Here is a 27619-nt window from a genome sequence, read left to right as displayed (position 1 = left end):
GTTGTCAGTTTCCACCGTGGGGTTGGTGGCTCCCATCCTACTCCTCTGGCGAGAGAAGGCTGCTCCCTGACCTGTACATCTTCATTTCTTCCCTCAGAAGTTGCTGGTGCTGGAGGGGCACGGTGAGAAGGGGGAAGGCGGGAGGGACGAAAGAAAGGAGGGAGATGAGATTGGGTATGAGTCTCTGAGCTGGTCTGGAGGGACCGTCTTGGGACAGCACCCACTAGGAGGGCTGGGGGGGGGGTAGCCCACAGCAGGAGAGAGATGGGGGTGGGGGGCTGGGGACAGAGGACTTGGCTTCCTGAAGTCGGATGTTGTAATCCTGGTGCACAAACTTTTGGCTTCAGTCCCTCCTGTTGCTTGTGGTATTTCTCTGTCCCTTCACTTCCCAATACACTGGTGTGTGTGAGTGCGTGCACACACACACACACACACACACACACACACACACACACAGAGCTGCTTTCTGTCTGGGAGTCCCAGGACAACTTGGACGGGATTCTGAGCTGGGAGGAAAAGGGAAGGAGAAGAGGTGGACAGTTTCCCTCTCAGGTCCTGTCTTTCTGGGTATTCTTGCAAGCCGCTTCCCCGGGACTGTCCTGGGGACCCAAGGCATGGAGCTGAGCTGACCACGGGAGCGGAGATCGGGACTGAGGTGAGCAGGAAGTGGAGGACTGGATGTGCCTTCGCAGTGCCTTAGAGGTGCCTCAGAGGGGCTGGAGGGCTGAGTCCCAGGTGGCAAAGCTTTGCAGAAGTGTGTGTGTCTGTGGTACAAAAACCTGGGACTGGAGGAAAGTCTGATGCTTGGGACTCTTAGGACAAGGGGCATCACCCCAGCTTCCCCAAACCATGCTCAGGGACCATCCTGGGAAAGTACAGAGATCGGGGGCTGGCCCCAGATAAGCGGGGAGAGAGGGGTGGTCACCTGACTGACAGGGAGGGGAAGCAGACAGTGCCCAGCGATGTGGGAAGGGAGAGCAGACAGGAGAAAGCTTGGGCATTCCTGAGGGCCCATGACCTGCAATTAGCCACGCAGATGAGGGGTTTCTGCCCTCCCCCACAGGTGGGGCAGGGCAAGCAGGGAGCCAACTGTCTCCCAGAAGGAGGAAGCAGCCTCAGCTCGGGGTGCCGGGGAGGCATGAGCATGCTTGTGCCAGGGAAGGGCAACGAGGGAGCCGCCGGGAGGTGCAGGCGGCCACCAGCTGAAGCGAGCAGCCCACAGGGTGTGAAGGACTAGACGGAGTCAGGTTTTGGTGCCATGCACACAGGTATGTGTGTGCAAAGGGACGTGACGGGAACGGCACCAGTGTGTGTACGGAAAAAGGAACTGGTATGTGGGTGTGGGCTGCAGCAGGGGCTGGGGCATCCCATTTGCCCCCGTAGCCGGGGCTGGCCCGGGAGGGTGATGGGCTGCACTGGGATCCCGGCGGCACACGGGGGGCGGCATTTCCCCACCTGTCTGCTCCTCCGCTAGCCCCCGGCCAGGCCTCTGTCTTCATGCCCAGCTCCTGAACACGGTTAATTCTGGACTTGCTAGGCCTCTTGAAGATTTCCTCGATGGGCAGACTGAGCCCAGTGTGGGTGTAGGTGTCTTTGCTTCTGGAGGGCATGGATGTGCGGTGAGCTCCAATCCGTGCCCCGTGCCCTGCTCCAGCTTAGCGGGGGTGGGAAGGTGGTGCGAGCGGCTGGAGAGCTGACCGAAACGGGTGGACCCTTGGGAAGGGGGGGATCTCTGGAAGGCATCTCAACTGTGGATGACACCGTTGTTTATTCCTAGCACACAGCGGGGGGGCGGGTAGAAGGGTACCGTGGGGACGGGGTGAGGGAGGCGGAAAGGTGGGGCGTGCCATCCTCTTGGCTTCTTAAAAGTCACCCCAGAAGGAGAGCTCTGTACGGCTTGTTTTTGTGTCTGACATCCTCCTGGACACTTCTTCCCTGAGTCTAACTTGAATCGCACTTGCTGCACTGTCAGCCTGTTTCCCCTTGGCTTTGCCGTGGCTCTAGGCCAGCTTTCCTTCTCACATGCTCTTGCTTTCATTCTGCCATTCCGGTTTTTCATTCTAACACACAAATTATGATCTTCCCAGTAACCTTTAAACATTAAAAAAAAAATGTCATTATCAGCTCATCAATGTATGTTCTCTTGTCTCCCTTCCCCCATCCCGGTACAACCCAAACCTTGTGCCCGAGCCGGGCTCTCAGATTTGCTTCCTCATCCTGCACTCGCCTCTGGTTTTCCCTCCGTTTACTCCTTTGCCCCAGCAGGTCTCCCCTCCTTCAACTGTCCAGGACAGCTGGGCCCTGGAATAGCTGCTTTTGGTCTGCGAAGTAAGGCTTGTCCCTTGACCACCCCCTTGGTGACCTGTGTGCTCGGGCTCACCCTGAGCTGAGCTACACTATAGCTCTTGGTACTTGGTACTTGGTCAGGCAAAGGCAAAAATCTCTCCTTGTCTTTCATGGATCTTATTTTTACTCCCCACCCTCCCAATGCCCTTGTTGAACAGGGATCATTCTCTCTTCCAGGGAGACTTAAAGCCCAGAGAGGAGGTGTGATTTGCCTAAGGTCACACAGCAAGTTAGAGACTCAGCTCCACCGCTTAGTGTATTGGTAAGTTTATTCAAATCATTCAAAAATAGTTTTCCTGAACACCTGGTGGGTGTCAAGTCCTGTTCCTTAACCTCTCTGAGCTTCAATTCCTCATTTATAAAATGGAGTTAACAGTAATACCTACGTCAAAGATTTTAATGAAGATGAAATTCAGTAACGTACACAAAGAAGTGTATGTTTTTGGCACAACGTTAACTTTTGTTAATATTATTATTGGCTAGGTCTGGACTAGAACTTGGGTTTCATGTCTGGTGCTTTTCCATTAACATTTTTGAATTCATTCATTTATTCCTCCACTCATCCATTCATTTGTTTGATAATGAATTGGGGGCCATTGGTCAGGGTGCCCTAACCCCAGTTATGTAACAGCATCTACAGTTCGTTCAGGTACCCGCCAACTTTTCCCCCTGGGGCCAGACTGCCCTGTTTTTCCAACCTGACACTCTGGCTCTCAAAGCAAACCCCCCCCCCCCCCGCCACCTGAGGTCTGACAGTCTCCTCTGAACCTGGGAGCTTTCTTCCCCTCCTCCCTCTCCTCTTCCTCCCTTCCTTCCTCCTCCCTTCCCTCCTCCCTGACACCAGAGGCCCAAGACCTCTGATTTCCACTGGGTGCTTCTCCTCATCTCCTGTCCTGGGCTGCGATTGCAGTGGAACCCTCTGAGTCCCCATACCAGAATTTCCCCCTGCCAGGCTTTCCCATTCCTGGGATAACCTGTACCCTCGAAGTCACCTTCAAAAATTTCCATAACCTCAAATGGCTCCTGCCACGCCTTTCTAACTGACTTGGGCTTGGGCTGTTGCCTGGGTTAAAAGGACCAACAAATAAACACAGACACTTCTTTTAGTAAAAAGAATCCCTTGTGTTTGTCTAGAGCCTTGGAGAAGCATGGAGCACTTGGTAGCTTCTGGTCACTTTGATTCCCCCAGCGCCCCTGGAGGTGAGGGGCAGTGGGTGGGCGCTTCCCTCTGGAGCCCGGGCACCTCCTCTTGGCAGCTCACTGGGAGCCAAGGCGGAGGTGGCCTCAGGGCAGCTGTGTGTAGGGGAGGGAGGGGAAGGCAAACACGGATTCCAGGACAACACCGCAGTGCTGCAATTTATCTCCCGGGGGTTGACAAACGGATGATGACAGGCACAGAGTAAAGCTGAGAACGACCACGTCATTTTTCTGGCGGTTCAGGGAGCTTTGGGCTCTTTAGGGGAGCAGGGACTGAGGAAGAGCAGTGACCCGCTGTCATGGGCAGCCACTTCTGGGTCTCCCACGAGGGGCCACCTTGACCTGGAGATGACCACTACCCAAGTGAGTCTCGCCCTGGGATCTCCCAACAGGACCCCTTGCGTGTTCTCAGGACAGAGGTATGCCGGAGAGAAAAGGAGCCAGGTTTCCCTCGAAGGCTGTAGGTACTTGGTTCTGGTGCCGATTCCGGGTCTCACCTGGCCTTGCTCAGAGGCCCCACCTTCTCCTTCCCTCCCAATCAGACACCCAGGGCTAGCTGGCTCCCATGTTTACCCTGAGCCGATCAATGACCTGGCACAGGAGTGAGCACACAACCGCTAGGGGAAGACCATGCAGTCACCTAAGCCACACTTGCCCTTTGACCTCCTATCACCCCTGGCAGGCTTCGATCCCTCCTGGGCTGGAGGCCGGAGGCTGGGCTGGTGCCACTCAGTGGACCCTGTGGAGCTGGGCAGGTGGGCCCAGCGCGCATGGTGGCTGGCTGTAAAGCTCAAAAGGGACTCAGAATAAAAGACCCCGAGCCCTTTCCTCCCAGTCCACTCCTGCGTGGTCTTCATCTCTCGAGGCCTGGGTTTTTCCATCTGCAAAATGGACAAACTAAGATTGGCTCCCTATTTGGTCTCTGAGTTATGAGAGCAAAGTGTAACTTCAGGTGTAAAAGTCCTTGAGAGTTCGGGAAGAAAATCAACAGTCCGACAATATTAAACAATATTGCAACCATATGAGATATTACAGCAATGTTATACGGATGACAAAAGACGAGGATGGAGAAAGCAGGGGTGGCGGGGCACGCACTGGGGTTACACGGCTCACCCCTTGTCCTCCCACCAGGCGCGCCTGTCTCCCCATCCTGCCCGCTCCCGGCTCGGCGGCCCCCCCATCTACCCCGTGGCTATGGACAGAAAAATGGAAGTCCCCGAGGACGGGCCTCCTGTGGTCTCCTGGCTCCCTGAGGAGGGAGAGAAGCTGGACCAGGAAGGCGAGGACCAGGTGAAGGATCGGGGCCAATGGACCAACAAGATGGAGTTTGTGCTGTCAGTGGCCGGGGAGATCATTGGGCTGGGCAATGTCTGGAGGTTTCCCTATCTCTGCTACAAAAATGGAGGTGGTGAGTTCACTTTGAGGTAGGCGTGGTGGGGAGAGCCGTGCCTTGACTGCCAGGCAGGGCCCACCTGGGCGCCTCCTGCCTGGCGATGCGGTAAACCAGAAGGAGGCTGGAATGGAGTTTGGAGGGCTTGGGTCTGAGTTCTAGTTCCGCCTCAGGGTCTTCCTCTGTGAAATAGGGATGGTGCCTCCCAGGGCTCCGGTGAAGGTTAATCGAGGTAATGGGCAGGACCAAGGAATCTGAGTGTTTAGTAAGATACACTACTAACAATCCTTCATTATTCTGGACAGTGTCAGTGGCTGATAGGATTCGTTCATTCGACCTGTTACTGTGGACCTACCCTGGGCCAGGCAGTGTTCTAGATACAAAACAGAACATATTCCTAGTGCAAGGTGGCAGATGACAGACAAACAAGTAAAATGCGTGGTATGTTGAATGGCGAGTTGTGGAACGGTGAGAAGCAAAGCAGGGAAGGGGTGGGGCAAAGCTGGGTCATCGGTGGGGAGGGGGTGGGGTTGAAAATGTGGAGCAAGGTGACCTGCAAAGCTTTAGCTGAGGAGGTCACATTTGAGGAAAGACTTGAAGGAGGTAAAGGAGTGAATTGTATGGACAGTTCTCAGGTGAAGAACATTCCAAACAGAGCAAACAGCGAGTGCAAAGGTCCTGAGGTGAAAGTGCATCTGGCATGTTTGAAGAGGAGGGCAGAGACAGATGGGGGCAAGAGTAGGGGAAGGGATCAGAGAGGTAACAGGGCCCACATCTTGTAGCCTCTGCTCTGAGTGAGATGGGAACTGTAGAAGAATTTGATCAGAGAGGTGATATTACCTTGTTTATGATTTTTTTAATTGAAGGAACATTTTATTTTTCAGCACTGGTAATAAAAATGAGTAGGGGCATGGTGGGAAGGGGCCAGATTAATCTTTTTACGTGTACAGTTAAATGGTTTTAGCGTATTCACAGAACTGTGCAACCATCACCACAATTGATTTTAGAACATTTTCATCATTCCAGAAAGAAGCCCCGAAGCCATATGCAGTCACTGTATTCCGTGTCCCTGCCAACCCTTGGTGACAACTAATCTACTTTCTGTGGCTATAGATTTACCTACTTGGAATTTTCATACAAATGGAAGAATTCATTTATATGAATTTATTTGTGACTGGAGAGATTCTTTTTTTTTTAAGTTTTTAATTTTTATTTATTTTGAAAGAGAGATAGAGAGTGAGCGGGGGAAGGGACAGAGAGAGAGAGGGACACAGAGAATCCCAAGCAGGAACTGTGCTACCAGCACAGAGCCTGATTCAGGGCTCAAACCCATGAACCGTGAGATCATGACCTGAGCTGAAATCAAGAGTTGGACACTTAGCCGACTGAGCCACCCAGGCGCCCCTGTGACTGGACAGATTCATCTTTCCCTTTTGAAAATATCTTTATTCTTCTTGTGCAAATCGCATATGTATATTGTGAAATTAGAAACATTCCAGAAGGGTAAAAAGAAGAAACATTCCTATTTAAAGATAATCATTGTTTAGAAAATCCTTCTAAACACGATTCATATTTAATTTGACAAGTATTTACTGAGTATCTACTATGTAACTTGTTCTGTGTTTCAAAACTTACAGTTATTATTACAAGCTGCTTGAACTAATGGCTCCAAAGAAATAGCGTTGGGGTTTCCTGGCAGGTCAGGGATATGGAGCCAGGCCTGGGAGTGGGGGATGAATCCTGGCCAGAGATCAGGGGAAGCAAGAAGAACTTGCTTCTTTTCTTTTCTTTTTTTTAATGTTTATTTTTGAGAGAGAAAAAGAGAGAGGGAGCGAGCCAGAGAAAGAGAGAGAGAGCATGAGCAGGGGCGGGGCAGGGAGAGAGTGGGCCAGAGGATCTAAAGCTAGCTCTGCGGTGACAGCAGAGAACCGGATGTGGGGCTTGAACTCACGAACTGAACCGTCCTAGGCCAGTTTCACGGACACACAGGGCGTTAATGCTCCAGCTAAAGAGGACTTAGGCTGAGCCCTCATCTCATAGAGCACGTGGAGGCTCAGAATGTTTAGCGATTTGCCCAAGACCGTAGAACCAGCTGGTAGCTGGTAGCCTGCTTCGCAGGCTCCCGCATCCTCTCCCTGCCGTCCGAAAAGGAGACAGGTTTTCGGGTTCCAGGGCCCACGCTGCCTCGTCCCACCTGGTGGCTGCACTGTGGCTGTGGCCTCTGTACTGTGGGGCGGCCTGGGGAGACAAGCACCTGTGCCAGTGTGCAGTGACGCTGGGCTGAGCCTGGGTCATCTGCGAAGAGGCAGAACCAGACTGCATTTCCTGGCCAGGGTCTGTGTTCATTTCTGTCCCTTGTGTCCTCACTTGAGCTCTGCCCCAACCTAAGTACCTGGAGGAGGCACACTGCCCACCCCTCCGCCGGCCCTGGCGTGTTTCCCTCACCTTTAACAAGAGACGCTGAGCCAGATCAAAGGTCCCAATCTGAGGTCACTGGTGTGTGGGGGTCTAGGAAAGTAGTAACACATGTTCCTCATTGCAGACAACTTGATAATGGATCTGTGTGGGGGACATGACTTCACAGACCAACTCAAATGTCAACTCATTGCTTTAGGCTTTTACAATTGCACTAACTCATTGCGATAATAGGGTTTATCTCAAGCTGACCATAATTCTCAGTCGGCAGTTAAATATAGTTTTTACTGCTAAATGAATCAATTATTATTGCTTAATAGATAATTATTATTAGTTAATAAATAGTTTTGTAGAGAAAAATCTTTCCAAAGGGATAAGAAACAATGTTATTGGTATAATAATGTCTTTGGTCACAAAAAAGCAGGGAGTCACTAAACTAGATCATCTTCAAAAAATGGTTCACTCGGAGAGAGAATTTTATGAATTCTGAGTTTCCAGATGACAATGGAAACTCAGTGGTTCAGGAGTGTGTGCTTGGCAGAGGTAATAAGGCCTACCTTAGAGCAGAGGGAGGGAGATTATAAACACGTCTCAAGTTATCCTGTCTTCACAGATTCCTGTGGGGCATCATCAGGCCTCTGGTGCCCAGAGTCTGGGCAGATGCCAAGAGAAATGTGGGCCAGGGCAATCTCCCCAGGTGAGGATTCTCAGAAGTTCATTAGAGGGGAGTGTGTTTGCAGTGATAGTTCGTTGGAAACCCAGGGAGAAAGCCAAGGATGGAGGAACCATCCAGGCGGTCCAGGACCAACCTCCTCTCACTGCTGCCCATGGCCCAGGCCCTCACTGCCCTTCTGGGTGGACTCAGGCTGACGGCGGCCCATCTCCAGGCCTCCTGAGCTCTCCCCAGTTTCCGTGAGGCTGAAGTCTACATGCCAAGGGTAGAGCTGAGACTGTCTCCTTCAGTAGAGAGAAGGGCCTCCACACAAGCCAGCAGAAGGGGTCCATGGGTCACAGGCCGCCACAGACCAGACTTTGGGAAAGTGCCCTCTGGGAGAGCCCCCAGCCCAAACACTTCTGAACGCTGCCCCTCAGCCACCTAAGCCACATAAACTGGAGTCAGTGATGGTACCAGCACTGGGTTGAGGAATGTTCCAGCAGTACTCAGGATGTACCGGCAAACCTGGGGTTAAAAAAGACGTCAGGACTCACAGAGTTACTGGCTGTTATGGTTCTGTAGGGCCCAGAAGACTCGCAAATCCTTCTGTCTCACTCTCACATATCGCTACTGGCAGCACAGATTGGTATGAGAGTCTGGGAGGGCGATTTGGAAATGCACGTCAAAGACCTTAAAAAAATGTTCAAACCCCAAAGGTGGAAATCCACCCAAATGTCCCTCAATGGACAAATAGACAAACATGTGGTATATACACAAGAGGGAATACTGTTCAGCCTTAAAATGGCATGGATAAACCTTGAGGGCACAAGCACTGTATGATCCCTCTTTATGAGGTGTCTAGAATAGCAATTCACAGAGAAAAAGTAGAATCGTGGTTACCAGGGGCTGGGGAGAGGCAGAGAACAAGGAGTTCCTATTTAACGGCTACAGAATTTCAGATTGGGTTGGGTAAGAAGGTTCTGGAAATTGATGGTGGTGATGGTTGGATAATAATGTGAATGTACTTAATGCCATGAAACTGTACACTTAAAAATGGTTAAAAAGTAAAATTCATGTTATATATATTTTACCACAAAAAAAGCAAAAAAAATATGCATACCCTCTGACCTACAAATTTGTCTACTGGAAACTTATACTGAGGAGCAAATTAGGCAAGTGCACAAGGCTGTGGACAACGGATCACAGCAGAGTTTCCAATAAAACAACCAAAAATGTCAGTGAGAGTACTGATGGAATAAACTAGGGTAGATGCATAAGGCAGAATACTATATAGCCATTAAAATTATGACATATGTATTTATTGATATAATAGGTTCTTGATGTGTTTTTAAATGGTTATCAAGTGATTATAGTAGGTTCTCACTTTTGCAAAAAAAGAAGTATGTGTTTGTGTGTGTGTGTGTGTATAAAAAACTGAAAAGGTGTACAATGCTTTTTCCCTTTGCACTTTCTATTTTGTCTACAAAGTAAAGTGGATTACTTGAGAGGTCTTATGATGCAGTGGTTAAAAGCACAGGCTCGGGGTGCCTGGGTGGCTCAGTCGGTTGAGTCTCTGACTCTCGATTTCAGCTCAGGCCATGATCCCAGGGTTGTGGGATTGAGCTTCTCATTGGGCTCCATGCTGATTGTGGAGCCTGCTTGAAATTCTCTCTCTCTCTCTCTCTCTCTCTCTCTCTCTGCCCCTCTCCCCTACTCATACTTGAGCTCCCCTACCCTCTTCCCCTCTCCACTGCTCACACTTGAGCTCTTTCTCTTTCTCTTAAAAAAAAAAAAAAAGAGCACAGACTCAGGATCAGACCAGCTGGGTTTGCGTCTCAGTTTCCTCATCTGTGTCTTAGTTTTCCCATCTGTAAAATGGGGATAACAATAGTACCTACCCCACAGGAGGTGGCTTTGTTGAGGATTTTGATGCTGGTGAGGCATGTACAAGAATGCCTTACAAAGACACCTGGGTGCCTCAGTTGGTTGGGCGTCCAACGTCGGCTCAGGTCATGATCTCATGGATTGTGAATTCGCGCTGACAGCTCAGAGCCTGGAGGCTGCTTTGGATTCTGTGTCTCCCTCCCTCTCTGCCGCTCCCCTGCTCACATTCTCTCTCTCTCTCTCTCTTTCAAAAATAAATAAACATTAAAAAATTTTTAAAAAAGAATGCCTTATATACAGTAAGCAGCAAATAGGTGCTAAGTGTTATTATTGTACAGTAAACAATATTCCATTCACCCACAGATACACTTCTGAGGTGAGGTCACTATCTTAGTGACTGAAGTGGGCACTGATGGCTTAGGGTTATCTTCAAATTCCATAATTTATCAGATGATTTTTAGGCCTGGCCTCCTATGGGGGCCTGTAGGTCAGTGCTTTATCACATGGCTACTGAAACCCCAGTGCCCGGGAATCTGCCTGAGCAGAGGAAGGGCCTTGTCTGCTAAGACCCCAGTTCAGACCAGAGCCTGGTGGAGGGGAAAAAAAACCCTCTGAAAATTATTAGAGGGAAAATAATTTTTCCAAGGTGTTTTTGTTTGTTTTTCTCTAACATGTAACAAACTTGATAATTTAATAAGCATATCAAATTATACAGAACACATGTTTTTGTTCCAAAAATAATAAACTGACTGAGTTTGTGAAGCACACTGAGAAAATAAATAGTGCGTCTGTTAGGATTTCCACCTAAATTTTTACTCATTTTTCTTCAAAGGCCTTTCCTATCCTGAGTGGGGCTCAGACTGGAAAATTTCTGCCTGTCCCTGCCAGCAGATGGGAGGAAGCCAACTTGGGCCCCTGGGAGGGTGAGGAGGGTGACGAGCACTGGGGCACAGGTCTCCGAGGACTGAGGGCTCAGCTCCTGCCTCCTTCTTCCACAGGAGCCTTCTTCATCCCCTATTTCATCTTCTTCTTCACCTGTGGCATCCCAGTGTTCTTCTTGGAGGTGGCGTTGGGCCAGTACACCAGCCAAGGGAGCGTGACAGCCTGGAGGAAGATCTGCCCCCTTCTCCAGGGTGAGTGTTCCCTTTTGCCCACCTACCAGGGCCCCCAAGGGCCTCTATCCCTCCGTCACCCCATTCCCCTTCCTTTGGGGCCACCGCTTCCTAGTCATCTCCTCTCATCCCGTGCTAAGTGCTGTGGACGACCCAGGAAGTGTCGCCAGACTTTGTGGGGCCCAAAGCTTATAGATGCTGGGGAGGAAGGCATTCCTCAAGAAAGCACAAAATTGCAAGTGAAACTTCAGATGAGGAGCCTTGGAAGGGGTCCTTGCAAGTGAGGAATCCTGAGCTTCATCTTCCTTGGCTTCCTGGAAAGCTGTTCCTGGGTACATGGCGTGGTCCCAGAGTACATAACAATAGTCATGATGATGAAGATGATGTCGTCTAACATCTGCTCAGCCCTGCTATGTGTTAGGGCTCATGTAAGCGCTTTACATGCATTTCCTCATTGAATCCTCCAGTAATAACTCTCTTAGTTATTTGTATATGAGAAAATGAGGTCATTCGCTAAGGATTTGAACCCAGGCCTCCCTGAGCTGCAAATTCATGCTATTTCTTGTGTTCGGGATTATGTTAGGGACAGTTCCTGTTCCCTCTATGGAGTTGCTGGCACTAGTGTGAGCAGTTTGGAGTGTCCCTCCCTGACACCATCTTTAACTGATTGGACCAGTCCCCTGGGGGCCAGTGGGAAACCCAATCCTGGTCTCCGAGAGGTTTCTTGCATATTTGAAATGAGGAGAGGACTCTTTCCCTCATGTCAGTCCCTAAGGGAGCCCAGGGACTAGGCTATCTGGGGTTGCTGCCCAGCTTGGTAGGCTGGACGGGGGTGAGCATGGTAGAGAAACACTGGTTCCTGAGCAGGCCGGGTCCCTGACCACTGACTGGGGGTTTGGTTGGGGTACAAGGCTGGTCTGGTACTGATCCCTCTTGGGTGTCCATGGGGCCCCTGTAGCGGCAGCAGTGAGCGGCTGGGGCAGGGGGAAGCTTGGCCCACATGCATTTCTACTCATGAGTTCTGGCTGCTCCAGGAGTGCTGTGGCCTCAGCCGGAGCACAGAGTTTCTCAGTGCTCTGCTCCAGACCCCAGAGCAGCCTACTGTCCCAGCCAGTTGGGCTCTATCCCAAGGTCCACGCGAGCCCCTGGGTGTCCAAAACAGGGGCCGGCCTCTCTGGCACGCATGTACTAACTCTCCAAGGGAGTCACCACAGACAGGGGGAGCAGACTAAGCATTGGATGGGGGTTGTGGGGAGCGATTGCTGCTCCTTCTGTCTTTTCCAAGCTGAAGAGACTCCAAGGCCTGGGGTCTCAGGGAAAGGCTCACTCAAGGTGTGTGCACCTATGTTGGTGGGAGGGTCCAGGCTGCTTACTGCCTGCCTGCCACCTGCCTAACTGTACCCAGCCCACAGTTCACCTTCCAGGGAGCCTGGGCACACCCTGTGCTCGCCCACCCTCCCTCTTCAATTTGCACACAGGCACAAGCTTCTTCCTCTCAGAGAAGGGGCACCTCCCCTCCCCAGCCTGGCGCCCTGCCTTCTCCAGGGTCAGGTCGGTGTTTACGGGGCGGGTGGTGGGAGCACAGTGCGTTCCGGAGGGCGAGTGGCCGCACAGTGGCCCCTTGTTTGGGTGTGTGGGCGTCCGTGGGCACGCTCTGAATATCCCCACCACCGGCTCCCCCGGGGGACCCTCCTCACCATCAGCAGCCCCAGCCACTGCCCCTCCCGAGGACCAAGTTGCCCTGGCCACGGCCACTTTAGGGCTCCCGTCCCCCAGTGTCTGGATGCTCTGCAGGGACCCAGATGCAGGAAAACACGGATGGCCTCTGGTCGAGTTTGCCAGGCCAGCGGGAATAGACAATCGGGGTGGGCTTGCCTGGCCAAGGGGTGGTATTGTTGACAGTCAGCATTGATTCTCCAACCTGCCCTGGGGATGAGCTGGCCTTCCTTAAGTCGTTCTTGAGCCCGGGCGAGGACTCAGGACTCAGGACAAACAGGCCTGTGATCTGTCCTCTGCCCAGGTTTCACACCTCGGGACTAAGAGCCTCCCTGGCAACGTGCTACTTTTAAAATTACTGTGGCAAAGATCCCACGTTTGCAGGAGCAGACGGGCTGGGTGGGGGTGACTGTGCCTGCCCTTTGGTACCTCCCCCCCCCCCGATAGGGAGCCACAGCCAGCCTCCAGGCTGCTCCTGGGTGTGAGAACGCCTCTGCCAACACTCTGGCCCCGCACTCTGCAGCGAGGTGGCGTGTGGAGACTGACTCACGCTCCAGAGTTCTTGACAGTCAGCGACCACTTCTCCTTTCTTTTTTCCTTGCTGGTTTCTTTTGGTTTTTGCACTTATCTTTTGGTTTTGCACTTTTTATTTTACAAGTAATGCATGATTGTCACAGAAAAACTAGAAAATGCAGATGGACAAAAGGTAAAAAACAAACAAACTTTAAAAAATGAGCTGAAATCCTATCACCTAGATAGACCACCACCGTTAACTTTTGGATGACAATCCTTCCAGACTTTATCTCATCAGAAAAAAAAAAAAAAAAAAAAAAAAAGGTATACATTCAAATATATATTGCAAAAGTGGAAGAATGCCTGAGATGGTATTCTGTAACCTGCTTTTCTTACTTAGAAAAATATGCTGTGGGCATCTGGGTGTCCCAGGAGGTTGAGCGTCTGACTTCCGCTCAGGTCATGATCTCATGGTTCGTGAGTTCGAGCCCCGCGTGGGGCTGTGCTGACAGCTCAGAGCCTGGAGCCTGCTTCAGATTCTGTGTCTCCCTCTCTCTCTCTGCCCCTTCCCTTCTCGTGCTCTGTCTTTCTCTCAAAAATAAATTTAAAAACATTAAAAAATAAAAATAAATTTAAAAAGAAAAATATGCTGTAAATGGCTTCTGAGGCCAACAAGCAAACCACGGGTGTTCTGTTCGTTTAGTACCCAATGTCCTTCTAGCCACAGCTGGCAGCTTCTATGTGACTTTGTTGGGCTAACATTGATCTCTGATTCTATTTGTTGCTCCCCATGCCTGCCCTACTCCTGAAGGCATTGGTCTGGCGTCGGTGGTCATTGAGTCCTACCTGAACATCTACTACATCATCATCCTCGCCTGGGCTCTCTTCTACCTGTTCAGCTCCTTTACCTCTGAGCTGCCCTGGACAACCTGTACCAATACCTGGAACACAGGTATCCATCATTTCAGCCCCTGGGAGGGGGCCTCTCCTTAGGGGTTGGGCCTGTGGTGGCTGGTGATGGCGAACAATGACAGAGCACATGGTATAACTTGCCTCAAAGCCAAGTTCTGTGGCCTCTGGTGCAGTTTTGTGGGAGCCTAGGCTAGGTTCCCATTAGGAGAACCAAAAATCCAACAAGACTGTGAATGTTTTATATAACTGCAGGGGGTTATCCTCACTCCCTCTGTGCCAGGTGCTAGAGATCCAAGGGTGAGCACTGGCAACGTGGCCCCAGCCCTCCTTGAGTGTGTGGTCTAGTGATAGAGACAAGTTAATAAAACAATCACAAATTGCAATGGGTGAAAGAAACATTGCAGAAACTATACAGCAGTGGGAGGGAAAGAGCTAGCTGAGGCCTGAAGGATGAGAAGGACCCAAAATGTGAGCATAAGCCATGTGGGGGGAAGAGCAAGCCCAAGAACTCAGTCCATTCATCTGCTGAGTGGAGAGAGAGTGAGCAAGTTATAGGGGCAGAGGGGATCCGAGGTCTGTGTCAGAGGTTGGTGGGCGGGGTGGCCAGAGAAACAGCCAGATTCACTGGAACAAGAGCAGTGTGAGGCACATGAGGAGGGAGGCACATGGTCCCATGAACCACTTGAGTGGCTAACTCCTGGGAAATGGGGGCTCCAGGGGAAGCTCTTGGGACTGGGAATCATGGGGACTGCTGGGCTGCAAGGTCAGAGGGTTGGAGGGACTAGGATGTGAGGGCATCTCTCCCCATCTGGTCCCCAGCTGATGCACAGCCTCCCGCCCCACCCCTTGTTCCCAACAGAGCATTGCGTGGACTTTATGAACCATTCAGGAGCCCGCACAGCGACCCCGTCTGAGAACTTCACTTCACCTGTCATGGAATTCTGGGAGTAGGTCCTGGGCTTGGATGCCATGTGCTAAGGGCCCCAAGCAGGAAATTTGGATGTCTGAGGTCTGGGACTCGGAGTACAAGCTCAAGCCTTTCTGTGCATGCTTTTCAGCACTTACCCACCTCCCACCCCCACCTCGCACATCACTGAGCCATGAGGGAACACTCACATCAACCCACACGTGTCCACAGGTGCACGGCAAATAGTCTGTCCCAGCTAAGGAGAGCTGGTTGTGCACATTGCTCCCCAGCTTTGTGTTCAGTGATGTGTCATATTGGTGGCTTGAAACTGGCCAAGGAGGAAGCATTTGTACTGCAAAAACTGGCAAACACTATACTCACACCTCCACCCTTCCCCTGACTACACCCTTACATCTGCCCATGCCCACGTGTCCACCTTCGTTCTGACACAAGTATACCTGCACCCTCACTCTTACCTAAAACCCACACTTATTTACCAACACTCACATGTGTCTACCTACACTCTCACACATTTACGACCCCATGTCACCCAAACCTCACACATGTCCACCAATGCTTACGCACACACATTTCCACTACTCCCTACACCCTTTAGGTACTAAAACACATTCAGCCCCTCTGTTTGATACCCATGTAGTTGTGCATCAACCTGAATATCTACTCTCCATCTACTTATCCATTTATTATTTACCACCCTCACTCTCTCTCTCTCTCTCTCTCTCTATCTCTATCTCTCTGTACAACAGAGAAAGCTGGATGGTTAGAAAGACAAAGATACCTATGGGATTACGTGATTTGGTCTTCTAACGGCCAGGGGCATACAGACTACAGGTGGGAACATGGCATGGCCATAGGGGAGGTGCAGGGGGATGGGGTGGGGAAGCCTGGAACCTGAGATGTGTGGGGTCAGCTCTAAGAATCAAGAGACTTGAAGACAAAGGCGATTTGTGCCCCTGTAGCCTTTCACCTGGTTATTCATTTTTTCCATCCTCAGGAGACGTGTTTTGGGCATCACCTCAGGCATCCATGACCTGGGGGCCCTGCGTTGGGAGCTGGCCCTGTGCCTCCTGCTCGCCTGGGTCATCTGCTACTTCTGCATCTGGAAAGGGGTCAAGTCCACTGGCAAGGTGAGGTGTTCTGGCTCCTGGTAAGCTCTCTGCAGCCCCCAGAATCCATGGAGACACTCACAGAGTCCCTCTGGAGAACTGAAAGAGTAGTTTAGGGGAGAGGCATGGTGAGAGCAGGGGAAAATGGTAGGAAGAGTTTAGCTCAGCACAAGGAAAGACTTTCTCTTTCAATATTACTTTAAAAGACCTGTTTACATAAGAAACATGCAGAGCAAATTGAGAAGCATAAAAGTCCCCCTAATCACTGTTGGAGCCAGCATGGTGGCAGTTTGGATCTACTAATCCCTGTTAATGTTTTGCTGTATTGCCTTCTAGTTTCCTTTTTAAGTATGCTTGTGTATATCTGTATCTATTATGTGTGTATATTACACAATTAGGATCATACACTTTTATGACTTGCTGTTTGCACCTAACAACACAACAAGACAATGTTTGGTAAGAACTAGCACACAGAACTATCTTTGAGGTGGTGAGTTTCCAATAATCACGGGGGTTTAAGCCAAGAATGGATAAGAGTGGCTTATTGTATGTGTTGAGAGAGTTCAGACTTGAACACTTATTTTCAACCCAGGGAATCTGAGGTGGATGCCTCATGCTTTTTAAAGCCAGGAGTAGACGGGATGCTGACTTCTCTGATTAGCCTGTTCTTGGGGGGCAGCCTTGCCTTTCCATGGATTGTTGTAATTATAATAAAACTAGAAATAGTGATAATAACACAGATATTGCCATCCCCGTGGGTTAAGGAGCTAAACTTGGTCAGGGGCTGAGTAGACCCATCTGAGTGTCTCCATGTCCCAGAGCTCAGGCCACTGCTGCTTGCCCAACCCTAAGCCTGGAAAAGTGCAGTCTAAGTTTTGCCACAGGTCATTGCGGCGATCTGCTCCCCTCCCTCACCACATCCCACACTCACCAGGGGCATAGGGAGACCAGCTAGGGTGAGGGATTAAGAGAGAACAGATTCTGGATTCTATTTTTTTTTTCTACGCTTATTTATTTTTGAGACAAACAGAGAGAGTGAGTGGGGGAGGGACAGGGGTGGGTGATGGACAGAGGATGCCCGATGTGGGGCGCGAACTCATGAACTGGGAGATCGTGACCTGAGCTGAAGTCAGACGCTCAACCGACTGAGCCACCCAGGCGCCCCTGGATTCTAAAATAGTCTTCGAAATGTTATGGCTGCAAGCTTGTACCCCTCCCTGTCTTTGTTCCCTCTTTGCCCTGCTGATGTATATCTCACAGTCTGCCTGCCAGGGCACCTAAGACCCACTGGAATGTGTAAAGGAAGACAGGTGCTCACACGCTCTCAGCATCTCTAAGAAGGTGTCGGACCCTGAGCTGGGTGTGACTCATGCTGCCTGAGGAGGGGGTGACAGGAGGACCACTGCAGACTCCCTGGTACCTCCTGGCAGCTGTGTCCCCAACAGCAGTGACCTGGCCCTGCTTCCCCTCCAGGTTGTTTATTTCACAGCCACATTTCCCTACCTGATGCTGATCATCCTACTGATCCGAGGCATCACCCTTCCGGGAGCCTACGAGGGTGTCATCTATTACCTGAAGCCAGATTTGCTTCGCCTCAAGGACCCCCAGGTAGGGGTTGTGCTGGGGACCCTTTCCCAGATGCCTCCCACTCCAAACCAGAGCTGTACTTTTGAAAATCTGTAGTTGCTTTTCTCTTGGTTTAAAGGCAATATATTCCCCCCTGCAAAAAAATTAAAAAGGGGCGCCTGGGTGGCTCAGTCGGTTGAGCGTCTGACTTCAGCTCAGGTCATGATCTCGCGGTCTGAGTTTGAGCCCCGCAGCAGGCTCTGTGCTGACAGCTCGGAGCCTGGAGCCTGCTTGGGATTCTGTGTCTCCCTCTCTCTCTGCCCCTCCCCCCCTCATGCTCTGTCTCTCTCTCTGTCAAAAATAAATAAACATTTAAAAAAAAGATTAAAGGCAATATATCCCCACTGGAGAAAAATTAGATAAAGGTGTCTTGTAATCCCACCACTCAGGTATCATCTCTATGAGCATTTTAGTATATTTCCTTCCAACTCTTTTTCTAGTTGGTGTTGTGTATCTTTGTTTTAATGTATTTGAGATATTTATATACAGAGAGATGCATCTTTTTTCATTTAAATTCCACTGTAAGCATTTTTCATGCTATCACATTCATTTGTAGAAGTCATTTTAAATCCTTGCATAATATGTCCTCCATCCATCATCCATTCGGTCACTTATTCACCCAAAGTGTACTGAGGACCCGTTCAGTGCCAGGTGGCTCTCTGACCATGGAGTGGGGCAGTGGGCAAAGCAGACAAGGCCCCGTGTCCTCTGAACGCTCACCCCTGGGGTGGGGGTCCTCACTTTCTCAATCTCTGATTCTTGGACATTTAAGGTCATGTAGTTTTTTATGATCGTATATACAGCTGCATTGGACACCCCATATTTAAATCTCTTGCCACCTCTCTGATTATTTCCTGACGGCAGTCAGCCCTGGAATCACTAAGTCAAAGAGCATGTGCTTTTAAGGTTCTTGAAATGTACTGGCTTTAGAGAAACGTGGACTTTCTCCCCCAGTATTGGAGGGCACCCTTTTTTCTGCAGGGCCCATGAGAGATTCGATAATAATTTAACCTTTGGTAATTTGATAGATCAAAATAGTATCATTTTGTTGTCTTAATTTTTTTTTTATTTTTTACTGCTGTGAGGCTGGACATTTTCCCACAGATTTACTGGCCATTTGTATTTCCTCCTCTAGGACTTGTCTGAGCGCATTCTTTGCACCCCCTCCCCGTGGAGTCCTGGTGGTGTTTTTCTTTATATTTTAATGAAGTGGCCCGTGGCACTTGTTGAATGAGCCAGGTGCTCTCAGTTCTGCCCTGCAGGTAGGCTTTGCCTTCTCGGGGCACCGCCACTCCACCTGAGAAATTCAAGTACTTGGTGCCTACGAAGTGCCCCCAGAGGAAAATTTACTTAAAAAAAAATTTTTTTTAATGTTTATTTATTTTTGAGAGAGAGACAGAGAGTTGGGGAGGGGCAGAGAGAGAAGGAGACACAGAATCTAAAGCAGGCTCTAAGCTATCAGCACAGAGCCAGATGTGGGCCTTGAACTCAGGAACCATGAGATTATGACCTGAGCTGAAGTTGAATGCTCAACCGACTGAGCCATCCAGGAGCCTCTCCCCCAAAAGAGGCAAATTTAAACCTGGCCTGCCAGTGAAGAGATTGTGAGCAGAGAGTGGGGAATAAGCAACTCTGAGGGCACACCCAGGGGGGCCCGCTGGGGCTGAGGGGTGATGGGCGGGCACCCTCCCACTCCCTCTGCCACTTTCTTGGGGTCTCACGTAGGTGTGGATGGATGCGGGCACCCAGATCTTCTTCTCCTTCGCCATCTGCCAGGGGTGCCTGACAGCCCTGGGCAGCTACAACAAGTACCACAACAACTGCTACAGGTAGGGCTGGGCGGCGGGGACGCTGCGGGACCCCGGGGCACCAGACCTGCCTGCAGTGAGGTCGGGGAATCAGCTTCATCTTGCAGACTCAGTGTCTTCCTTCCCTCCTCTTCTTTCTTCCTCACGTTCTTCTCTCACCTTCCACTACGTGACCGTGGTCTTTCGCCCATTCTCTCTTCCATTTCTCTCCTCTCGCATATTTTGCCTTCCTGTTCCCTCTCCTCTCCCCGCTTGCTGTCTTTGGATCTCCCCTCCCTTGATGGATTTCTTCCTCATTTTCCTTCCTGGTTCCTCTGCATTGGCCCCGCCCCGCAGGGACTGCATCGCCCTCTGCTTCCTCAACAGCGCCACCAGCTTCGCGGCCGGGTTCGTGGTCTTCTCCATCCTGGGCTTCATGGCCCAGGAGCAGGGGATGCCCATCTCTGAAGTGGCCGAGTCTGGTAGGTACCACTTTGCTGTCTGGGCCCTGAGGGGAAGGGGGGTCAGGGAACACAGATCCCTCCTACAGGGTCCCAGGCCGGAGTCCCAGCAGCTGGCTTATGAGAACTTTTCAGCCTCTGGGGGCAGAGCTTGGGCCTTCTCATGGGAGGGAAGGAGGTGGGGGAGGGCACTGAGGGCGGGTAGCCCCACGGTTGTGTGCAGGGATGGATAAATGGATGAACCAATGCACAGCCAACTCCCCAGAACCAGAGAGCAGAGTAAGGGGTGAAACTACCCTGATCTCTTGAACCACTCCTCTAAACGCTTTCCCCCTTCCCCCTGCCCCTCCACACACACAGTGTCTTGGGAGAAGGCTCTTCGCCAGGGCAGTGAGAGCCAGGAGCTCTCCTGACTGTGCTGTGTGCCTGCAGGTCCTGGTCTAGCCTTCATCGCGTTCCCCAAGGCGGTGACTATGATGCCCTTATCCCAGCTGTGGTCCTGCCTTTTCTTCATCATGCTCATCTTCCTAGGGCTGGACAGCCAGGTTCGTCACCCCACCCCGACCCTCCCTGCCCTGGTGACCCTCTTGCCAGCTTCTGAGGTTCTGGGCTTTCCCTCCCCCCCCCCCCAACTCCTTTTCCCCTGACCTACATTCCAAGCCCCACTCCACTTTCCAGGGTTTGTCCTTGCAGTTGGTTGGGTGACCCTTGGCCTCAAGACCTTCTTCTGTGAGGGGGGCCACCTGCTTTCTCCCCCCACAGCCCCGCCCCCCATCCTGGGGATGGAACATATCTCCCCCTCCAACCCTCACTGCTGGGACCCTCGGTTGTAGAGATACGGCTGAGGGCAGGGCTGGCCACCCTGTTTCTGCCCCTGTGCCCCTTCCTGCGCTCCTGTGCATCAGCACGGGTGAGTGGGGTGCGAGGCGGCCAGGGCAAGGCCACGCCAGGCAAGGCCCATGGGCAGGCGGTGCCTCTCACCCCGGCTTCCCTCCTGCCTGCAGTTTGTCTGTGTGGAGTGCCTGGTGACAGCCTCTGTGGACATGTTCCCCGGTCAGCTCCGGAAGAGCGGGAGGCGAGAACTTCTCATTCTCACCATTGCCATCGTGTGCTACCTGCTAGGGCTCTTCCTGGTCACGGAGGTGAGCAGAGGGGGGTGGCCTGCAGGCGGGGCTCCAGGCTGAGGGAGCCGTGGGGTGCACTGGTGACCCTTCTCAGAGCCCACCTTCCTCACAGCAAGGTTGTGGGGACCACGAGGCAGAACCTACCTGTGTTAGTTAGCTGTCTTTCCGTGTCGGGTGACGGACACCAAATGCAAGCTAGCTTAAGCAGAAAAGGGAGCCTTGGGGGGGCCAGGAAACTGCAAAGTCTAGGGATATTTGGTTTCAGGCATGGTTGGATCCAGCTGGTCCAATGACATTGTCAGGAATGCCCTTCTTAGCCAGATTCCCCTCCTCATATTAAAGAAGGTGGGTGCAGCTTCAGGCTTACCTTCTGCCACCCACCCAACCCCACAGGAAAGAGAGGGACCTTCTCCAAGAACACAGTAAGTGTCTGGCCCTGGCTGTCCTTTGGGCCTGGAGAGGGGAGCGGAGCACTCTCAGAGTGAGGTGGGGCCAACTTCTAGGAGATACGATCCCGGGCAGGCAGTTCCCAGTGTCCCCGTAGCTGTCAGGTTGTTGTCCCGATGTTAAATGAAGGTCCTGTCTTGCCTGGCCAAACTGCCTTCAGATGCAAGGAACAATTTCCCATGGGCCGAGCAGGATGTGTGCCCAGATGGGTGTGCGCCCTGTCCCTGAGGAGCGGGTTCCCTCCCCCATTGGCCAAGGCCCAGCTCTCCCTGCCTCTCTGCAGGGCGGGATGTATATCTTCCAGCTGTTTGATTATTACGCTTCCAGTGGCATATGCCTGCTCTTCTTGGCAGTGTTTGAAGTGATCTGCATCAGCTGGGTGTATGGTAAGTGGAGGGGGGAGGTGGGGAGAGCCTACCCCTAAGGTTGTGAGAGGCGGGGTGTGCCAGCCCTCTGGTGTCTATAGGTCTTGGTGTTGCTGCCCTGGTTCTTTTCTCTGGGAACTTTGTCCGCCTCTGGGAACCCAGGCATTTCTCATTGTGGCAGACAGAGCTGCGGTAAGGACAAAACTGATTTCCTGCACTAGTGAGAGGAATCAGAAACAACAGTGTGCCGTTTTCTTGATGCGGAAACTGCTGGAGGCACTTCATCAGTGGGAGTCCTAGTCAGAAGAGATCTTCAGGGCCACGTAGTCTGAGCCTCCACACATTCCCACACTCCCTTTCTAGGTTACCACCCAGACCTTGCTTGAATACTTCCAGGAACAGAAAACTCGTTCCCACGTTTTTGAGGTAGCTTTTTTTGTTGTGGCTGTTATGCATTTCTTTCTTAAACTAAAGTGAGTTCTGCCTTCCATTGACTGCCCTCAACCTCCCTGACCCCCCTCAGTGCTGGGGCAACTGGCCAATGGTGCTGAGTGCTGTGACATCCATGCCATTGTTGTGCCTGATGACAATAGAGGAGAAATCTTTATGCATGGAGTCCGTGCACTGCTGAATGCCAAGCAACGTGATGATTGTATCATACATTCTCTCTCAACCCACACAACAGCCTGTGCAGGGGAGGTGAGGCTCAGAGAGGTAGGTCTCTTGCCTGAGCTCACACAGAGAGTAAGTGGGGGAGGCATCATCATACCCAAACCATCTGACTCCACTGCACCAGGTTGGGGGGGAACACATTGCTAGTGTAACAAGGCTCAGGGCAGAGAGGGTAGGTGGGTGCCGTGTAGTGGGCATAGGTAGGAAAGCCACGGGAAGGTTTTTATTTTGCTACCCTAGGCCTTCTTTTTTGGTGTCCTTTCCTTTCCTGGGACAGGTCACCTGTCTTCTCACCTCAAGCATCTGATGTCTTTCTGATTTTCCCCTACTGCTCCTCAGAACTTGTTCTCAAAGAAGATCTGATAAACTCAATCACAGAAAGGTATAAGTAGCTGAGAAACCTTAGTATGTTACTCCTTCCTAGTAACATCTGGTTTTTAACTGGGGGAAAAATTTAGAAGCCAAAGGAATGACTCCCTAATGGTGGCATTTCATACCCATCAGTGATCAGCGGAAAGTTCCTTTTTTTTTTTTTTTTTTTCTGAGGAAGGGCTAGGGGGCCCTCCAACTGTCTTTCCCAATCAGCGGTCCTTTTCTTCTTGGGAGACTGGCTGGATCTGGATCTGGAGCAAACGTGGAAACAGAAGGACAGTAAACAAATCCAGTCAGTGTTTCCACAAACACAAAGCGAGCCTCTTAGCAAGATTTTCTAAGAACACAGAGTGGCTCCTCCAGAGTGTCAAATCTAGACTGTTGTTCCATTCCCAGAGGCTTTCTGGCCTTATGTGAGTTCAGCATGCTATGCTTGGAACAGTGGGAACTTTGCTGTTTTGACTTGAAACTGAAGTCATATCTGAGGCATATATAAGTGAGCGTTTGCACAGTCATTGTGCCCATTTTAGGCTCACACCCACCTCTGTGGTTAGTAGGGTCTTCATTCCTAGACAAGGGGCCAAAGGATTTAACTGGGAGGTTAGGTGACTCTCTCAAGGGCACCTGGCTTTTTGGTGGCAGCCCCTTCTTCCTCCTCGCTCCCTGCCTTGTGGTTGGGGTGCCAGGGACCCATTTCATTCACGTGCCTGGATCCGGTTTCCCCTCATAGGGTAGGGGGAAGAGTGCAAAGCCAGGTGAGTCCTTCCCAGATACCGTGAGTTCTTCCCTTCCTCCTGTTCTCACACTCCCCTCCCACCTGGGCAGGGGCAGATCGGTTCTATGACAACGTTGAAGACATGATTGGCTACCGGCCATGGCCCTTGGTGAAGATCTCCTGGCTCTTTCTGACCCCTGGACTTTGCCTGGTATGTACCCACCCAACTACCCCTATATCTCCTCCTACATCCAGAAGACTCGGGGACAAGGAACAGGATGCCCGGGTTCTGGGGCTCTTTTCCTGCCTGTCCAGTTACCTTGGGAGGCTGGTCCATTTCCACTTCTGGGTTGGTTCTCCTGCCCTTCCTTCCTGGGACCATTTCATCTCTCTGCTTTACCATCATTACCCTCCAGTTTCTGCTCCCTTCCTTTCTCATAGCGCCTCCATCCAGCCGCCAGACTTCCCAGTTATGGTCTCTTTCTGTCTGCCTGCTCAGGGCTCCTCCTCCCTCCCCCCCCCCCCCCCACCTCCTGTCTCAGCCCTCCATGGAGTGATGCCTTGGCCCACAGCTTGTAATGGCTTTTACTATTCTACCTCATTGAAGCACCTCAGTGTATTTATTTATCTATCTGTGTATTCTTTTAAGTTGATTTATTTGAGAGAGAGAGAGAGAGTGAAAGAGAGAGGAACCAAGCAGGCTCCTCACTCCACGCTGAGCCCAATGCAGGGCTCGATCTTATGACTGAGATCGTGACCTGAACTAAAATCAAGAGTTGGATGCTTAACCACCTGAGACACCCAGGCGCCCCCACTTCAGTGTATTTTACTTGTCCTCTGTCACTGGATATTTAAGCAGCTAAAGAGAGGATTTCAAGGGCTCTCTGTCTAATCTGCATCCACCTCTCCCTCTTTCCAGGCCACCTTCCTCTTCTCCTTGAGCAAGTACACACCTCTCAAATACAACAACATCTATGTGTACCCTCCTTGGGGCTACTCCATCGGCTGGTTCTTGGCTCTGTCCTCCATGGTCTGCGTCCCTCTGTTCATCATCATCACCCTTCTGAAGACCCAGGGTTCCTTCAAGAAGGTAGGGGCCAGGGGAAGTGATATATTAAAGGGGGTTGCAGAGTGAGGTTGCAGGCAGGGCACGATGGGCAGGGCGCAGCTCTGAGTGTGGGACAGCTCTTTGGTCTGATGAAATCTCAAAGAGAAGGGTCTTTGAAGACCAGTCCAATGGCTTCATTTCCAGAAACACTCAAAAGACCTAGAGTCCTAGACCTTCAGAATCTGACCTCCAGCCAATCATGTGGGCAGGTTGACCATGGGTACACTGTCAAATGCTTATGGAGGAAACTGAGTCACAATAAGAACTTCAAGGTGCCCAGACAGAGATTTATAGGGCACAAATTCCTTTCTCCCAGGAAATTAATAACCAGCTATCATGGTTCATTCCTGATTTCTTTTCTTAATTCTGCCTGGGGAGGCATGGGCAAAAGCTCCCTGTTTAGAGTTTAAGACATGCCTTCCCAAAAGGGGATAGCGCATGCTCCACAAAGACATTACACTTGCAGAAATCTATCTGGCCTACAAGTAACAGAAAACCCGACCTGCAATAAGCAAATAGGCTTATTTTCTTTTTACATCAAGAGACCAGAGATGGGTGCTGCTGGTGTTTGATTCAGCTGCTGAAAAGAAGTTGTTAGGGCCAAACTCTTCCTCTATTTCTGCACCTCCATCCTGAGCACGTCTTTTTATCATCATGCTTACCACTTCATGGTCACAAGAAGGTTGTCATCATTCCAGTCATCACATCTGCATTCAAGGCAAGAAGGAGGGGAAGAAGATGGCACCAATAACAGTAATAATAGTAGTACTGCTCCTCATAAAAAATAATAGGCACTTATTGATCAACTGACCCTGTGCCAGGCACTATACTATGAGCTGTGTACTATTATTATCTTCGTTTTACAGATAAGGCACAGAGGGGTTAAATGGGTTGCCTAAAAGTTGCATAGGTAGTAACATAGCTGGGACTAGAACCCAGCCCATTCATGCTCTTAATCGCCACGGGATTGATCGTCTCTTCTCTCTTCTCAAAATATTTATTCATGTATTTACTCATATCGTGCTGGCTGCCCCCAGTGTGCCTGGCTCTGTACCAGGCCCTGGGGATACAACCAGGATGAAACAGCTTTGTCTTTCTCACCGGTAGCACCCACTCGTTCCTTCTTCTCTCCACAGCGCCTGCAACAGCTCACCACCCCCGACCCCAGCCTCCCGCAGCCCAAGCAACACCTGTGTCTGGACCGTGGTACCAGCCAGGACTGTGGGCCTTCCCCAACAAAGGAAGGACTAATCATTGGGGAGAAGGAGACCCACTTGTAGGACGTGGCCAGCAGCCAAGTGGCCATTGAGCCAGGAACCTCTGTCAGGGCCACTACAGCAAACAGCCTTTGCCTCTGTCCCTTACCACAGTCCTGCTGAGCACCTCTGTGATGTTCATGGGTGCCCCCGGCTAGAGGCCACGCTGCTCTCTCCTCAGTGAGGGCAGCTCCTTCTGGTGGGCTAGAGGCGGTCCCACTGCACCACGCCATACTGTTGGAACACACCTTCTTATTTATAAAGGAGGGTGGTCTTTTTTGAGTCCACCATCTGATTCTAACATATTACACTGTGTGGAACTCCCACTGTAGGGATGTTCCTGTATCTGGGGATGTTACAGCTTACTATATTTGTGCATTGGGAGGGTAGCACTGATGGGAATATGTATCATGCTTTGGCTTGGAGAGCCCAATGGAACACACCATGTTGGAAGTGACAACAAACACACTATTGGATTCTGACATTCCATTAGAGGGGTGCTTCATTAGGCTTAGTGTTCTGGAGTCAGTCCATGGGGAAGGAACTAGAGAAACAGCCAAGAGGCAAGCCTTCACAAGCCATCATTGTCTTAAGGTGTCCCTAGCTGCAGCCCTAGTTCCACATGCTTCCTGCAATGTTGTCCTCAACTCATGGAGCATTGGAATGGAAAGAACTTAGAGATGATCCCTAGACTGTGCAAATGCATGGTGAGGGTGTCTGTACTTTCCTATGCCTGCAACAGACATTGCTGATTGAGTCTTTCCCACCTCACAGTCCTTTCAAATACAGTGCTCCAGGTGCTCCAGTTGCCACTGTGCTTTTTTTGTCCAACCTCCTGACTTCATGGATGAGGAAACCAAGGACCAAAGAGAAAGTGACTCTTTCAAGTTCTGGCTCCTTAGGGCCAGAGATATGCCTAAAACCTGGTGTCCTTGTTCTCAGGCCGGTGTTCTTCCCCATTATACATATTTAACAAGCATGTATGGATTGCCTGCTACTGTGTGCTAGTTTTCTCTGCCTCACCCCATTTCTGTTTAGTTATGTTGTCTTGGGGTGGGAAGGAGAGTGGTCCCCTCTATAGAGGGGTGAGCAGCTCTCCCCAGATTGGCATCCTTACCTTGGCATTTTCTCTGCCATCCCATACTCATCTGGCCAAATTTCCTCTCTGGATCCTTTTGTTCTTGCCATTTTCCATCTCTCCTTCCCCCCTCCCCCCGCTTCCTTGGAGTCTGAAAGACCTCTGGTCTCCCACAGAGAGAGAGGTGTTGTGTTTGGGACGCTCCTTTCCCCATGTCCCTATAAAATTATGCCAGTTCCTGCCAAAGGCAAGGGAGGAGAAGGAGAAGAGGTGGGGTAGGCCACGCCAAGAGAGTTTCCTGGGGCAGGACCTGGGAGCTAGAAGAAGGGCAGCCACCTGTATAGATAGCCATCTGCAATGATGCACAGATAGATGTCACCCAGAGCCACTGCCCAGTGGCCAAAGTAAAAAGCCATGGTCCAGCCAGGGTGACT

At 51.0% G+C, this 27619-nt stretch overlaps 1 protein-coding gene across 7 annotated transcripts; it reads left to right on the top strand.

Moving 5' to 3' along the window:
* Nucleotides 1–26912, top strand: SLC6A12 (solute carrier family 6 member 12). 7 transcript variants are annotated; one of them, XM_086714356.1, is made up of 17 exons: nucleotides 1–122; nucleotides 553–655; nucleotides 2524–2608; nucleotides 4675–4951; nucleotides 10886–11020; nucleotides 14040–14180; nucleotides 15000–15087; nucleotides 16063–16195; nucleotides 17648–17782; nucleotides 19526–19629; nucleotides 19945–20069; nucleotides 20481–20593; nucleotides 21053–21190; nucleotides 21903–22005; nucleotides 23854–23954; nucleotides 24663–24833; nucleotides 25988–26912. In XM_086714356.1, the coding sequence occupies exons 4-17, from the start codon at nucleotides 4738–4740 to the stop codon at nucleotides 26129–26131; spliced, it is 1845 nt and encodes a 614-aa protein (XP_086570482.1). In that variant the 5' UTR covers nucleotides 1–122; nucleotides 553–655; nucleotides 2524–2608; nucleotides 4675–4737; the 3' UTR covers nucleotides 26132–26912. The 7 variants fall into 7 exon arrangements, with proteins under 7 accessions (XP_086570482.1, XP_086570483.1, XP_086570486.1 ...); XM_086714357.1 differs by lacking the exon at nucleotides 553–655 and having other exon boundaries at nucleotides 8–122; XM_086714359.1 differs by lacking the exon at nucleotides 1–122 and having other exon boundaries at nucleotides 329–655; nucleotides 19975–20069.
* The last annotated feature ends 707 nt before the right edge of the window (nucleotides 26913–27619 follow it).

This window comes from Puma concolor, chromosome B4, assembly GCF_028749965.1.
Source record: "Puma concolor isolate L17-30 chromosome B4, mPumCon1.1.hap2, whole genome shotgun sequence".
NCBI lineage: Eukaryota > Metazoa > Chordata > Mammalia > Carnivora > Felidae > Puma > Puma concolor.
Note: the sequence above shows the minus strand (reverse complement) of the source record. Positions and strands in the feature narration are given on the sequence as shown.